General features: G+C 37.8%; 1 protein-coding gene across 3 annotated transcripts in view; it reads right to left on the bottom strand.

The window, feature by feature from the left end:
* Positions 1 to 14,873, bottom strand: part of SPIDR (scaffold protein involved in DNA repair) — a 207,892-nt gene that overhangs the window by 97,599 nt on the left and 95,420 nt on the right. For all 3 annotated transcript variants that reach the window (XM_072411239.1, XM_072411241.1, XM_072411238.1), the window contains 2 exons: positions 3,617 to 3,812; positions 2,007 to 2,257 (listed from right to left, as the gene is read on the bottom strand). In XM_072411239.1, coding sequence (XP_072267340.1) covers positions 2,007 to 2,257; positions 3,617 to 3,812 — 447 coding nt within the window. The remainder of the gene's footprint in view (positions 1 to 2,006; positions 2,258 to 3,616; positions 3,813 to 14,873) is intronic.

Below are 14,873 nucleotides of genomic sequence, written 5' to 3' on the forward strand. Positions count from 1 at the left end.
CAGCACCTTGTTAAATTGATGTCAAGTAGAATCTGAATAAAAAGTACAGAGGGGGATATATTAATAAAATTAGCAGTAATGTTTAGTGCCAATTATGCTGCCTTTCATTAATCAATAGATTTTGAGGCAGCAATGGATAAGATGGCTAAAAAAACCTTTTAATAGTACATATGAACCCATGCAGTCTAGAGGGGATACCAGTCTAAGTTCCATCTATATATGTAATGTTTATTTTTTAAAAACAGTTTCCAAAAGCTGTGCATATCTATAATGAATACAGGTAAATTTAAATCATATTGCAAGGATTTTGCCTAGAAGGGGCAAATACTAAATACTCATTTAGGTCCTGGGTAAGTAAACCTCAAGTTAACCTTGTGCAGCTTAATCGTTGTTTCAAAATGCACAAGGCATCAATTTTAATTTGATATTAAATTTCCATCTACAGTTGCATTCCAGGTCCTTTGCCAACACAGTTTATAGGTACATAGAACTAGTTAACCAGCACCGAAGAAATGCCAACACCAACCAGCTGTCTAAAGTCAACCTGCACTGTCATCACTGCTGCAGATTCCTCTTCCGCATCCTGAGGAGGTCCTGTTGCTGAACAGCCAATAAAATGGTGTCACACAAACAATGACGTGGACATCCAAAAACATTCTCTCCTTCATTTTCCTTTAGTGCAGTGTTTCTCCACCATTTCAACATTTCAGGTCTTCACGGTGACCCTGCCATATTTACTTTATCCTCAACTCATAGTGCATAAGCAAGGTGGTTAAGTAGGAAGAATGCCTCCTACCATTGCTGGCTAGTGGGAAGAATGTCACTTACAGATAGATTTCAGTGGTCCTTTTCCTCTAATAAAATGATCCAAGTCACAAACTGCTCATTGCTCAAGCAACCCCTAGCAACCTATGGAGGAACCTTGGTTGAGAAACGCTGCTTTTAGTAAACCAATCCTCATATAATACTCAACTTAAAAAATGGAGGGGAAAAAGCCATCACAATTATGATGCAAGCAACCCATTAAGGAGATTGTAAGTTCTTACATATGTTATTAAGTTTCTAACACCATACACATACAATAATAGGTAGCATCAAAATGTTCTGGCCTGTTAATATATTTTAACGCTGTTATATTTAAAGTCATTTTTTTGTGAAATCTCAAAAAAAGAAAAAACATGCAAACATAATTAAACATACAAATTCCACAGAGATTAATATTGGTACTGCAAGATGAGAGACTACTATATGGGGCTTTACAGCAGTATGTTTGTTTAGTGTACATTAGAAGTCTTTGTATTAGTAATAGTATTTCAGGAACAAGAGACATGTATGTGTGTATTTTAAAATACATATTGTTTTCTTAATATATTATCTTCCCATAAATGTTTGCAATGTAACCACTGAATAATCCAATGTCTTGGCAATGTAAGTATCTAACGCTGCCAAAAACTTAAAGGGAGTCGGTTTGTGAGAGGTACAATCTGTGCCATCCAAAGCATAGCAGCACACTTTACAGTAATTCATAAGTACAATCAATGATCCATCCAAACCTTTTCTGAACTCACCACACGAGATGCCCCTGTAACTTTTAGGAATTTCAGAACATATTTTAGTTAAAAACGCTTAGGAATTTCCCATTCCTTTTTATATTTCTAACTTACAAACTGAACATCAATATTACAAGATAGCAACTTGTAATTCATTTTGGATATCCTGAAAATTATTCAAGTTAACTTAGTAGTTTGCTTATGTGGAGTGCTAAAATCAATGCTACATCAGACATACTTTACAGCTTTTATAAGCAAAAACTCCCACTCAATCCATTATCAACACTTGAGACTATAATGGTTTACTATAATGTGCCCAATAAGGCCAACTGAAACAGCTGGTACAGGAGGCATTTGCCAATTGAGATGAGGATTTTCTTAGTCAAGTCGTTTACCAATAATATTTAGGTAAAAAATTAAATTTTTTTGTAAAGTTTAGAATTTTAAAAAACCTACCTAAAATTAGGGTTTAGAGACATAGACGTCGTGTGAAGAGCGGCTTTGTTATTTTCTTGCTGAAGACTTTTGGGATTTTCCTTTAAAGGTAAATAATAAACTCGCTGCACAATACAGATGCATGCTCCTTTCCACACAGCAGCTCCTTGGGTTTCCACCAAATCCAGTAAGGAATCATTTGCAGTGAAACTTGAATACAGTCCTTTATCAGGAGTGCAACGACAACTTTGAATGGTACTATCATCTGAAATCTGTGGGTACAAGTCAAGTGAAAAAAAATTAAATGAAAAGCAAAGTTTATTTTTTTATTAATCCTAATCACTACATTATTTTTAAAAGCATACAGAATTTACAACTCAAATCTATTTGCAATGGCAAATGAAACACTAACAGATAAACCTATAAATTTACAATTATATTCGGACCAGTTTAAAAGTGTTAAAAATATTAGTTATTTTTAAAGCAGAACTAAACCTGATTATACTTTTCTGTCTCCATCCCATCATTCTGGGTTGGCACAACTTCTATGTAGGAACATGGGCGTTGACTTAGGATAGGCAAGCTCAGGGGATGCTGGGATTGCTGAGTAACCTTGCAACCAAACCAACGCAGTTCCCCAAAGTGACAAGCCAAGTATGCGTGACTATTGCAGAACGGACATCGCCTGTCTTTTGGAATATTGCTCTGTCTGATCCACACGTTTTGAAAGTGAAATTTATAAAATTAGAAACAGTCAAAAAAATGCAAACAGACAGGTTGTTTATTGTGCAAGTGGTTAATTTATGACAGCCAGAAGTATGAAGGATATTCAGAATCATACATTAAGCTGAAACTTTTCCTTACTAAGCGGAATTCTCCTGTGGCTAGAGAATCATTTTAGGGTGAAACTGTAGGATGTTTGCTCGTCTGCCCACTACCATAGTACTTTCCATTAAGTACATCCCTTTTTCTAAAGCCTTCTAGCCAGTCTGGTGACATAACTGCAGCTTCCTACCCTTTTTTGGTGTCACTAGGAACAGGTACAAAGTACTATACACGTAATAGCACATGAGTGCTGCTTAGTCCTGAAACCTGTCAGTCAACTTGCGTTATGGCACACTCACTGGAGTGCATGTGACAGATGCTTCAAGCAGTGCCTCAAGATGCTCTGCTGCTCCCATAGCCTTTAAAACCCAGGAGCGATGTGCCAGTGGCCAAATGCCCATCCAAACTTGGCCTGACTTCTAATCAATAGAGACAAATCATCATTTCCTGTCCCATGCCATCCTCTCTCCAGGGCAAGAAATGAGAAAAAATACAAAGATATGTGAACACTTGGCAGAGGCTTCACCCTACCCAACTCTATCAAAACAATACATGTTTTGGGTGGAGTTAGGCTTTTAAAATATAAAATAAATTAGCAATACAATCCTGAAGGTAACAGAAAATTTAATTGAGATTACAAGGTGAAATAATAGAAACGTCAATACAAGAAAGCCCCTGACATATGATCAGGTATAAATTGACTTTTGGTCAATACACATACACTATATACTACCCACAAATAAAAAGATGAAACAATGGGCATTAAGAGCAACCCTTAACTGTCTTTAATTTTTGAAAAAATTCACCTGTTGCTTGCTTTGGTTTCCTGGACTTCCATTGCCTAGTTGAAATACTACTGATAATGGCACCAACCATTTAACAGGTAAAGGTAAACAGTTAGCTTTATTCTTTAAATCATCACTTTGGTTTCCTATAATCTTTTGACTGTAATACGTGTTAATGATGACAGACATGTCTTCATCTTTGAAATTTAATTTTTGCCTGAAAACAAAAGAAAAAAAAACTTCACTTGTGAACATCTTAGAACAGTGTAACATAACAATTCCAAGTAAATATAAGAAATTAAAATGACACAAAATGAGTTGTAGTTGAAATTTCCTGGTAAATAATAGGTGGTATATGATGACTATATTCGCAACACTGGTGTGTCTAGGAGTGTCTAATACTATGTACCACACAGGGTAGAATTTTATGCATAGTGATATGTGGTATTGTACTTTACAGTAATCACTGTGATAACACCAGCCTTGTGCAGACTATAATGAACTATTACAACACATATCAAAGAAGATTTTTAACTTCAATGTTTTGGTCATTGTAATCTTATGTGATTTGAGTGTTCCCCTAAATATTTATATATATTTCCATGTTGCGTAACTGGGACAGCTACTCACTTTCTACCCACACCCTAAATGAACCTGTACGGTGAAACTAACTCAATTAACTTGTTAATTAAAACACAGAACCAACTCAAACACATATCAAACACACTATAAATGCATGGTTCACCCAGACTGCTGGTTATGTCTGAGGTCAGTTTGGCATCAGCCTGAAGTCATTTGCAAACCAATCTACTTGTAGGAAGAATAAAAGCAAAACAATACACATATACCAAAGTTAGGAACCAGATAATATTAGATATAGTAATAGTCGCCAATAAAAAAAGGCATTTCTGACTATCAAAAAAAAAAAACCCCATAAATGAACACTACAGTACATCATAGGAGTATTCTTTTTCACAATCACTGCTTAGAGTCCCACAAATAACACCAACAAAGTTTAAGAAAATAAAGTTAAATGTAAATTTTTACAAGCTGAAACCAGTCAAATCAATTGGTTATAATAACACAATTAAATAATATGAAATCTGACCAGCCTAAATCATAAGCTTAGAAATAATAAAGTACAGGTGATCCCTTTCAGTACAGGTGAAGGACATTGGACATATGGACGACTTCCTAGATACGAATGGGGGATTGCCTGTTTGCTTGTGTGGAGGACAGAGGCTTGAAGGGGGTGGTTTGCATGACTTGCAGAAGAAATCTTTTGCTAAACACCGCTGAGGCTGTGGGTGATCTTAATAAGGAACTAAACTCAAAAGTCCCCCAAAACAAAAAAAAATTCACTTACCTTTAATCCTGCAGGGCAGTGGATCGATCCGGAGGTCTCTTCCATCGGGTCCGGGGACGGCATCCGTCTTCGTGCCAACGCTCTGGGAACTGCCACCTTCGCCCCTTCTTCCTGGTTCTCCTTCCTATGTCACCTGACCCAAGCGTGAGATCGGGTGCTGTAGATGGGGGAAAAATTGCAAATCTCACTGCGCATTATTGAGATCGGCAATTTTTTTTACAAAAAGGCTCCTTCTGCTCGGGCATGAAGAAGGAGCACCCAAGAGCTTCCTAAAATGCGTGATGTAGGTACCCCAGGAGGCCTTGCACTCCCATTCATTCTCAATCACCTAGGTGATCGAGAATTAGAGGATTTTATACAGTAACTGACACTATGCTGCCTAATACTATGTTGAGAAAAACATCTGTCCTAATTGCATATATTAAAATAATGTACCTGTTCCAACTTACATACAAATTCAACTTAAGATCAAACTTAAGAACAAACCTACAGTCCCTATCTCGTATGTAACCTGAAAGTACAGTTTAGGTAAAATTTGTTATTAGCCTAACTAGTGGCAACAATAGGTCTGCCCAAATAGATCTATAAAGATTTTAACATTTATGGATTTATCACAACACTGCAGATACCCTTAAATGAAAAAGTGGTTAAGTCTGGGTATTATTATTTATTTATATTAATATAGCATTAATATATTACACAGAATTTTACCAAGTCCATTGTCATATCACTAACTGTCCCACAAAAGGGCTTTTAAAACAAGTGTCCCTACCATTCTACCCACCTTACCAGTAGATACCTATTGCCAATGTGAAGTGGAGTCTGCTGATTTTTAGACATGCACTTTAAAGCCCATATTCACAAGCCCTATAAATGAAAATGTGCTTTCCAGAAGCAAATTGGTTGCTTTGAGCAAAACAAAAGCTACGTACACACTTCCAATTATTATCGTTGGTAAACGAACGACGAACGCTCCTGCACGATATCTGCGAACCATCGTAAAGCACCGATCCTGTACATACAGATAACGACACGATCGTTCGCAGATATTGTACACACGATAGATGCGATCGTTTGAACGATACAGGAAGTGACGTGCACCACAGGAAGTGAGCGAACGTTCGTTCACCGTGCATGCTCAGACCATGGACGATCAATGAACGACCGTACACACGATAGATGGTCAACGATCGTCGTCCAATCCGATCCGCCGGTCCGGTCGTTCATTTCCAACGACTATCCTCGTTCGTCGGCGTCGTTGGTTACTTTTTTTACAAATGATTTTTGCCCAATCGATCGTTCGTCATTCGTTCGTCGTTCATTTCCAACGATAAAAATTGGAAGTGTGTACGCAGCTTAAATGTTACCTTGAGTACATCCTACATACATCAGATTCATAGTATCTATGGCAAGATTCAGAACACCAATAAGCAAGACAATCTTAAGGTCAAATCTAAAAGCAAACACTGGGAGGAAGACTTTTAACTGAACAGCTGGATGTATTCCTTCACTCGCATGAAGAGAAAAAAATCGTAAATACAAAACAGTTGGAAGACATTATAATGTTTTAGCTTGAAGCTATAACACAGAACATACAACAAAAGGAATGTTGCTTAAACTCAACCAATCCTGCTGACTCCGATTCCTACATTTAAACAACTAACCCGGTTTGGATAGGAAAATTCCAGTAACAAATGTGAAGTTATAACACTTAATGAAAGAAGGTTACAAGTGTTCAGCCCTTCCTCAATATACATCATTTTTTTCCGCTATTTGACAAACTTTTCTTGAGTCTCATGGTGTGGATTTTCTGATCATATACAACTAGATCATTCTTTTTCAACCCCCCCCCCCCCAATACCCCCCCATATTTTCCCCCCAAGGGAAAATATGAGTAATATGTGTTATTAGAAACTGTGCAGAAGCTTTATAGTAAATATAGTCAATATATATATATATAAGAGGATTAGCAAAAATAAAAAAAAATAATAGAATTTGCAATGAACAACTAAAATATATACATGATCAGCTAAAACAATGAAATTGAATATCTTGCTACAATGGCACTTGTCAACACTATAGGTATATTAGGCAGCAATTGAGCAGTCACTTCTTTAGGAAAAATGTACAGGCGTAAAAATATAAGCCACTGACTGACGGGCTAATAGGGGAGTCAGAGAATTCCCAAAACAATACGCATTGTGGGGTGTTTTTGGTACCCAATGGTTAGAAAAGTTGTTCTAAGGAGGACTTGAGGATTAAATGGCAACCGTTAATGGACACCCAGGAATCATTGATGTGTGTTGCTAGTCCAATATATTCAATACTACAGAAGAGCTACTGTGGCAAAAATTGATGAAACTGCTGGAAAGACCGGACAAAAAGATGTCAGAACATGTTACTGCTTGCTCTGGCAGCATAAGTACATAACTGTACATAACTATGCAGATCTCTGTCCACCTCTTAAAGCCCCAACAATGGGTATGAGCAGTAAAACTGGAGCAATGAAAGAACTGGGCCTGGTCTGATGAATTTTCTTTTGTATTTTGTGGCTGGCCAGGTATACGCACATTGTTTACATGAGAAAGAGACATCTCTAGGATGGACTAAAAGAATGCAGGCTGGCAGTGTGCCTGCCTTGATTGGTCAACGCTGCAGCACATGTAAGGGATTAGCAGCAAACACATTGCTTGCACAGAGATATTCCAGAATCCAAATGAAATTTCAGGGCACTTTGCCCACTTTTATTCACCTACAACATATGAAAACAAAATTTACATATATTGTTTAACTTGTAGAGGAGTAGTGTTGTCATAGTTTAATAAGAAAATAACATAAATGTAGTCCCCTGGCTAGTTTCAGAGATTTTTTGTGTGTGTCTTTTGTTGTTGTCTTTTTACCGCAAGCCTGCAGGCAGCCTCTCAGTCTTCCTCTGATACATGTCCAGAGATAAAGGTACTGTTGACCTGAATTTGGAGATCTCCATGGCTCTCCCACACAGCCTCCATCTGAATACATGCCCCACAAAAGAGGCCCGGACGAATGGTGAAGGGTGTGGTTCACCCAATTCTTGCAAGACACTCCAGACTTGGATACCAAATCAAGATCTGCGAACCTGCAGTTTTACGATTCACTACAGCCCTGCACAGGTTCTTAAATTCTTTCACCAGGTAAAATGGAGGAGAATGCTGTAAAATCATCTCTAAACCTGGCCTTCTTGACAATACACTATATTATTTCCTACAAAAGTGAATCAAAGTGGGCATGTGTGTGTTTTCCAACATCTCATGGTTTCGCTCTGTAGCATCTACCAAAATTGAAAAATTAGTAAACTGGACCATTCTCCTGAACGGTTTTCAAATCTTGAAGGTTCTGGGGCCCTCTTCTATGAACTCTGATCTCCATAGATTTTCAGTTGTATTCAGTTGATGGTTGACTGGGCCATTTTAGAAGCTTTTTTTTCTCTCTCTACCAATTGAGTTTTTTTGGCCAATTGTCCTGCTAAAATATCCATGCTTGTTTCATCTTCAGCATGCTGGTAGATAGCAGGCGAGTCTTATCAAGAATGTCCCAGTATATTTTTCCATTCATTTGTTCTTCTGCGAGTAGCATATGCTAACTGGACCCACACCATGATGTTCCCACCTCCAAACTTCACTGTTGGTAAAGTGTTTTTTTTGGGTGATGTGCAGGGCCATTTCTCCTCCAAACATGATGTGTCCAATGACATTCAAAGAGTTCAATTTTGGTCTCATCTGACCAAACTATATTCTCCCAGTATTTTACGGACTTGTCCAAATGTTGTGCTGCATACATAAAACAAGCTTCATCATTCAGCATTGGAGTCTTGTGCAGTAAGCATGCATAGAAGCCATGTTGGTTGAGTGCATTACTTATTGTTTTCTTTAAAACAACTGTACCTGCTAATTTCAGGTCTTTCTGAGGCTCTCCGCAAGTAATCCTTGGATCTTGGACAACTCTTCTAATTGTTCTTTGGATTGCTCTGTCAGAAATCTTGCGAGGAGCACCTGGTCTTGGCCAGTTTTGGATGAAATGATGTACTCTCCACTTCCAGATTATGGCCCCAACGGGGCTCACTGGAACATTCTAAAGCTTAGAAATATGTCTGTAACCAATACCATCAGTATTTTTTGCAACAATAAGGTTGAGAAGGTCTAAACGTTATAGACTACAATTCTAAAGTATATCTATCATTCTCATACGTAACATTTGACTTTGACCACACACAAGTGTACCAATTTACCTTACAATGCTAAATATTTTCATCCTTTTCCTAGCTTTAACAAAAACAGCTCACAACATGCTTTGTTATCTGATTAAGGGGAGTTTTCAGTTCTTGGGCCATTGAGAATATATCCTTCAACTTGTTTCTCACAACATACTTTAAATAGTAAAAAAAATCACTAGAACACATTGATTGTATTAAACATTTTATTAAAATAAAATCAATATAACAACATTTTTTATGTTATTTACACCTATATATGTATTTTCATATATTACACATATGTATTCTCATATGTATTTTGGATCTCAAAGTCCTTAATTCTTCTGGAAAATAAATTCCAAGTGAAAAAAAAATGCATTAAAAACGACAAAGAAAAAAGAAAAACCACCTTGAAGATAAAATTAGCTAAATGTTTACGTATGCAATTTGTTGGATTTTCAGCCAACGGTAAATAGAGACAGACCATAAATACAGAAAAGCTGCCAACGTGTAATTAAACACATGTTTAGAAATTAGGTGTTCTGATCTTTGCTTATGAGACTTAAAAATGCATTACAAGGAATAAACTTTATTTATTAAAAAAAATACAGGTAACAACAAAAAGAGGCACAATGATTCTGTTTACATTACAAAAAGCATTCACTAACACTACTGACTAAACGTGAAACTGCTATTTACTGTGCATCAGCATCAGATAAAAAATAAATAAATAAATAACACAATCAAGTTAATCTTTTAGGGTGCAAAAAAACCCCATTAAAATTAAAAAAAATTTTTTACATCACTACAATAGAGTTGCAGTGGTATACCATTCTCACCAAACATATTCATGGGTCAGTGATTCAGAAATTAATAAAGGCATTAGAACACCAACCAGGAAAGCATGACTTAAGAACCCAGCCAGAAATGGCAGCTCCAATAGAAACTTTCCTAATGCTTTAGTCATGTGGTGGTTCTTTTTGGCAGAGAAGCACATCACTATGTAACCAGTTGGTGCCTAGCTCAGACTCTGTCCCAGCTCTCTTTTCTTCCCTTGCTACTTTAATGGTCACTGTAGCACAGGGAAGGAAGTGGAAATATGACTAAGCCCCAACCCTGGTGCATGGATAATTGAAGACAGGGTTTTTGCAAGATGTTGGACGGCCTTGGAGATGACTAACTGAGCTGGTCAGGAACCAGGAGAGTAGAGTGTGCTTTGGGACCTTGATCCGCACAAGACATCTAGAATGGTAAAGGCTGTTAAGAATGCAGGCAGATACTTGGGCATTGGCAACCACCAGACCCCAGGGAAATAGACAATCCAATCATGCAAGTTGTATACAGGCTGCAGGGGAGGGAGGGGGCAGAGGTGTAATGAAGATAACAATGGATTGCAAGGAAATAAGGGGATGCGCAGAATAAAGGGGGTTCAGAGGAGTTCAGTGATGGAAGAGGTGAGCATTAGTATAAGAAAAAAGCAAGGGATACAGAAGAGGGCAGCAGTGGAAGTAGTTTCAATTTTATATGGGTTACACACTCCTAATGAGCCTTAAGCCCTCATTTTACTGCATATCTGTGAGCAAGCCAAGGGACTTTCATTGAAGCAGTTGTGCCTATACTGATTATAAGAGTGATTGTGCAATACCTTGTACTGTGACATTATCTAAAATGGTTAACATGTCATGAAAATCCTCAACCACTGCACCCCAACCTCATAGTCTCCTCCAACTTCCTTATCTTCAAAGCCCCCAATGTACACAAGCAGAAAGCCTAGGGTATTACCAACTCACAAGACTTCTATCCAATTTACCACAATATTTCCTGCACTTACAAAACATATATAACACCAATAACGAACTCTTTTGTGCTGACAATCTGATAATTATTTAAAAAGTTTCAAATAAAACAGAGAACAATAAATGGGACTGGGTATACATATTTATATAACCTCTAGCCCCCGGTGGTGGACTGTTGCAGAGTCAATTGCTGTGATGGCCAGATGCTTGTGCTGAGGGGAATTGCACCATGGATTGGTTAATCCTCACAATTTAAACATTAGGCTGGGGATAGCAGGCCAAGGAGTACTGTTGAGTGATATTTAATAATTTACTATAATACTGTGGCATTTTTAAAGTTGAGAGGTAAAATGAACTTTGCAGTTTGACACAATATGAATGGCATGCCAGAGAGCCTAATGATCTCCTAAATTTAGATGGACACCAGAGCTGCAGACTCTTTATAGTTATAGAAGGGATACAAATTGCGCTGTTTTGGAAAACTAGTATACTACTACCTCTAAATGATGAAATGTCCAGCAGACCATAGGAGATTCATGATAAAGTCCATAGAGAGACTCAAAAGTTCACTTGGAATGGGTAGTAAAAGAAGAGGACCAGTTAGAGCATTTGACCGATACCTACCTTGGGCACAAACTGACTGGACAAGGTTTAACATGGTCCTTTACCTCATGTTGTAAAGTTGGTCACCAGTAGTGACAGGCGTGAAAATGAGGGTCCAGTAAACACCAGTTCATAAAGCCTAGATTCATAGTTCCAATAAAGTGCAGATCGGCTGATTTCTGAATGTAGGTCAGCGCCACAATGCAAGTAGTGGGGATAATGTAGGGGTAATGTTCACCTGGAACCTAAAAATCGCAGAAGTTGAAGGAAAATGATAATGATCAACAGCGATCAGTTCTGGCTATATCTAATGCAGACTTGAAGTTGAATATGGTTAAAGCAGAAAAAGAGTAATAGCAAGCAGGCAGGGGCAATCTTTCCAAGAGTTATTTCCACTACTCATGGGCCAGTTAGACAACCATCTATGTTATAGCTGGGGAAATCTTTTTTTCTTTCTTTTTTTCAAGGAAATGGTACAGAGATGTCTAACCCCACAGGGAATAAATGAGACTCATGTAATGTATGGTAAAAAGCTGCACTAAAAAGGAAACCCTGGGTAAATACATGGGTAATTTCCACTGCATAGGGAATCCAGTACTTGGGATCAGCATACCTTTGGGTAAATATGATAATGTAGGCAGAAGAAAAAGTGATGAATTGCAAGTAGTAGTCCATAATCCCAGTGCGGTGTAAAATTGATACCGCTTCTCAGGATCCATGGAAAGACTATCCTTGGAAGCCATAAAGAATAGGAAAAGCTCCTGAAAGTACTACAAAACACACTGATGCACAACAAAGAACACGTAGGAGGTCTTCAAAGATGCGCACAGACTGAAGGGGCTGAGGGGCATTGAACAGGTATTCATAATACCTGCTATAAAACACAGTCAAGCTTTATAAAGATTTGCACTCTATGGAGGTGGTTGAAAAGATCCTCAAAGGAGACAGGGTAGTGGTATAAGACCTCATAGTCAATGCAGGGACAGAGTGTTTTATCTTTCATTTTAACAAAGCGTTCTGATTTGTCTGATTTCAGACAAAGACTTTTCAATAATCTCAGTAATTATCCAACCAGAACTTTGGTCACTAGTAGACTGAGAGGAAATATCCATCATCTTATGGAAGCTGAGCCAGAAATGAGATTGATGACATTAATGTTATGGTAGATGTTAAAGCTTTGCTCTCAGATAAACAGGCTTAAGCAAGCAAGTTAGGAAGTCGAAACCAAGGTAATTAATGTTAAATAAAGCTAGAGAAAGAAGCCTGAGCTGTGTGACTTTGATGACTGGTATGTAGAATGCCAACCAACTTGATATAAAGATAAAGATATAGACATACAAATCTCTGCGGTGGATGGTGCCATCTACCGCAGAGATTTGTAGGGATGAAAATGGAGATTACTGACAAGGGAAACAAAGTTCACAAAGGTTTGAAAATCAAGAAAAGTAATCTAAAATACCAGTGGATTTAAAGAAAAGAGACATATGCTGCAGCATTCCCTTCTCCCCTTCAAGCATACTAGATGTTGGAGCTTTCACGCAAAGTAAAGATTACCTAATTTTCCCTTCTGCCTATGATAGATACAAAATCCTTGGGTCCATCAACCGTTCATTTCTTCAATAGACAGCCGTGAGCAGTGCAGCTGCATAGACTCCTTTTGGGTTTTGATCTTTTCAACAAGTGCCTCTGCTCCCTGCCCTACATTGTTTAATTTGATGGCATGGCTGGATAGATTGTTTTGATATTACCCAGATCTGCTCTCATGTTGGGTTATATTATCCGGCCAAATGATGAATTTGAGGATTCCTCTTGCTGACAGGCTTTGACTCTAGAAGATGACAAATATAGCACTAATACTGAGATGATGCCATTAATGAATGCAGAGTACTAAGTCTGAAGAAGCGGCGTTTGCCCATGAAACGCGTCACATTTTACCTGCTGACAATTTTGGCATAGTGGCAGTATGAAACTTTGAATCTAAAAACCTGTGAAAAATTATGGGGGCTACAAATAATATAAATTTTAGAAACTGGTGTATTTTATCAATCTTGTTTGTTGTTTGTAAATGTATGTATTTATTGTTAAAAAAATGTTCATGTTTTTGATGTTAATAAAAGTGATTGTTTTAGAAACCTATAGGTGTAATGTTTATTAGCCTTAAAAAATTACTCTGGGGTGATCTTCTTTAAATTTATTCATATGTCAGTCAGTATACTCCGGAAGATCAGTTCTAAGATAAAAGGAATCTCACACTCAGCCAGTATGTCCTAAATATTCTTTGACAGTCCCTGTTGAAATGTAGCAGTGGGAGCCTTATTGGTCCGAACAAGATTTTCTAGAGAGTATGAAACTGCATTACAAATTGTCCTATTATAAGAAAGTTCTGATGAAGAAGGTTAATTAGCACAAGCTAAATAAAGTTTCTGGTTCTGAATTAAAGTCCTACAAAGCCTTTTATGTCTTTAGTCACAGGGTCATGTCTTTTCCAAAGTGGGGTTGCTGAAATCAAGCCTTCCTGGACAGTAGAAAAACAACATAGGCATTTTTGCAAGATTTGCAAGAAAGATATGCGGCTAAAAAAGTGAACATTAGACTCCTTTATGAAACCATACTAGCTCTTGGACTCCACAGAGAATGAAAAAGATTATGGCAGGTGAAGTATGGAAGCTGTAGGTGTGGCAAATGGCTGAGCAGAAAAACTAGGACCAGGAGCAGGCAAAGCTGGATTAATGTGACCTGAAGCTGATCCAGAAGTTGAGACTGCATAAAGCTGTTGAAGCACCTGGATTTGGGTAGCTTTATAGGCATTTAGAGAAACAAGCTACAGTCAGAGAACATGGTTCAAGCACAATGTCACACACTGTGGTCAGAAACTGCTAGAAATGGGCACATCTAGGTAACTGGTTCTCAGTATAATAGTTCAAGGTGGATGTGAAATTAAAAAAAACCAATGCAAAAATTCAGTAAACTGCTCAGGGATAACCATTTTGCCCTGCAAAAGATAATGGACACTGATGCGTATGGAAAACCAGTTGTGGCCCTCAAACACAACATTGCATGCAGCCACAGAGCAAGGAAATCAAAATAATAAAAAATTTCAAAGAAAGAAACATGCCTAAAGGTCAGGGCAGGTATCAGATATATTCAGAACCAAGCAGTTGCTAACTAAAAAAAAAAAAGGCAGCAAACAAGAACACACAAGTCACAGGAGCACATGCAGTTAATGGTACACAAGATTCTCTGGTGCATAAGGGACTTATACTGAACATGAATGTGGCTTACCCT

This window comes from Pyxicephalus adspersus, chromosome 5 (genome assembly GCF_032062135.1).
Source record: "Pyxicephalus adspersus chromosome 5, UCB_Pads_2.0, whole genome shotgun sequence".
NCBI classification, from domain to species: domain Eukaryota; kingdom Metazoa; phylum Chordata; class Amphibia; order Anura; family Pyxicephalidae; genus Pyxicephalus; species Pyxicephalus adspersus.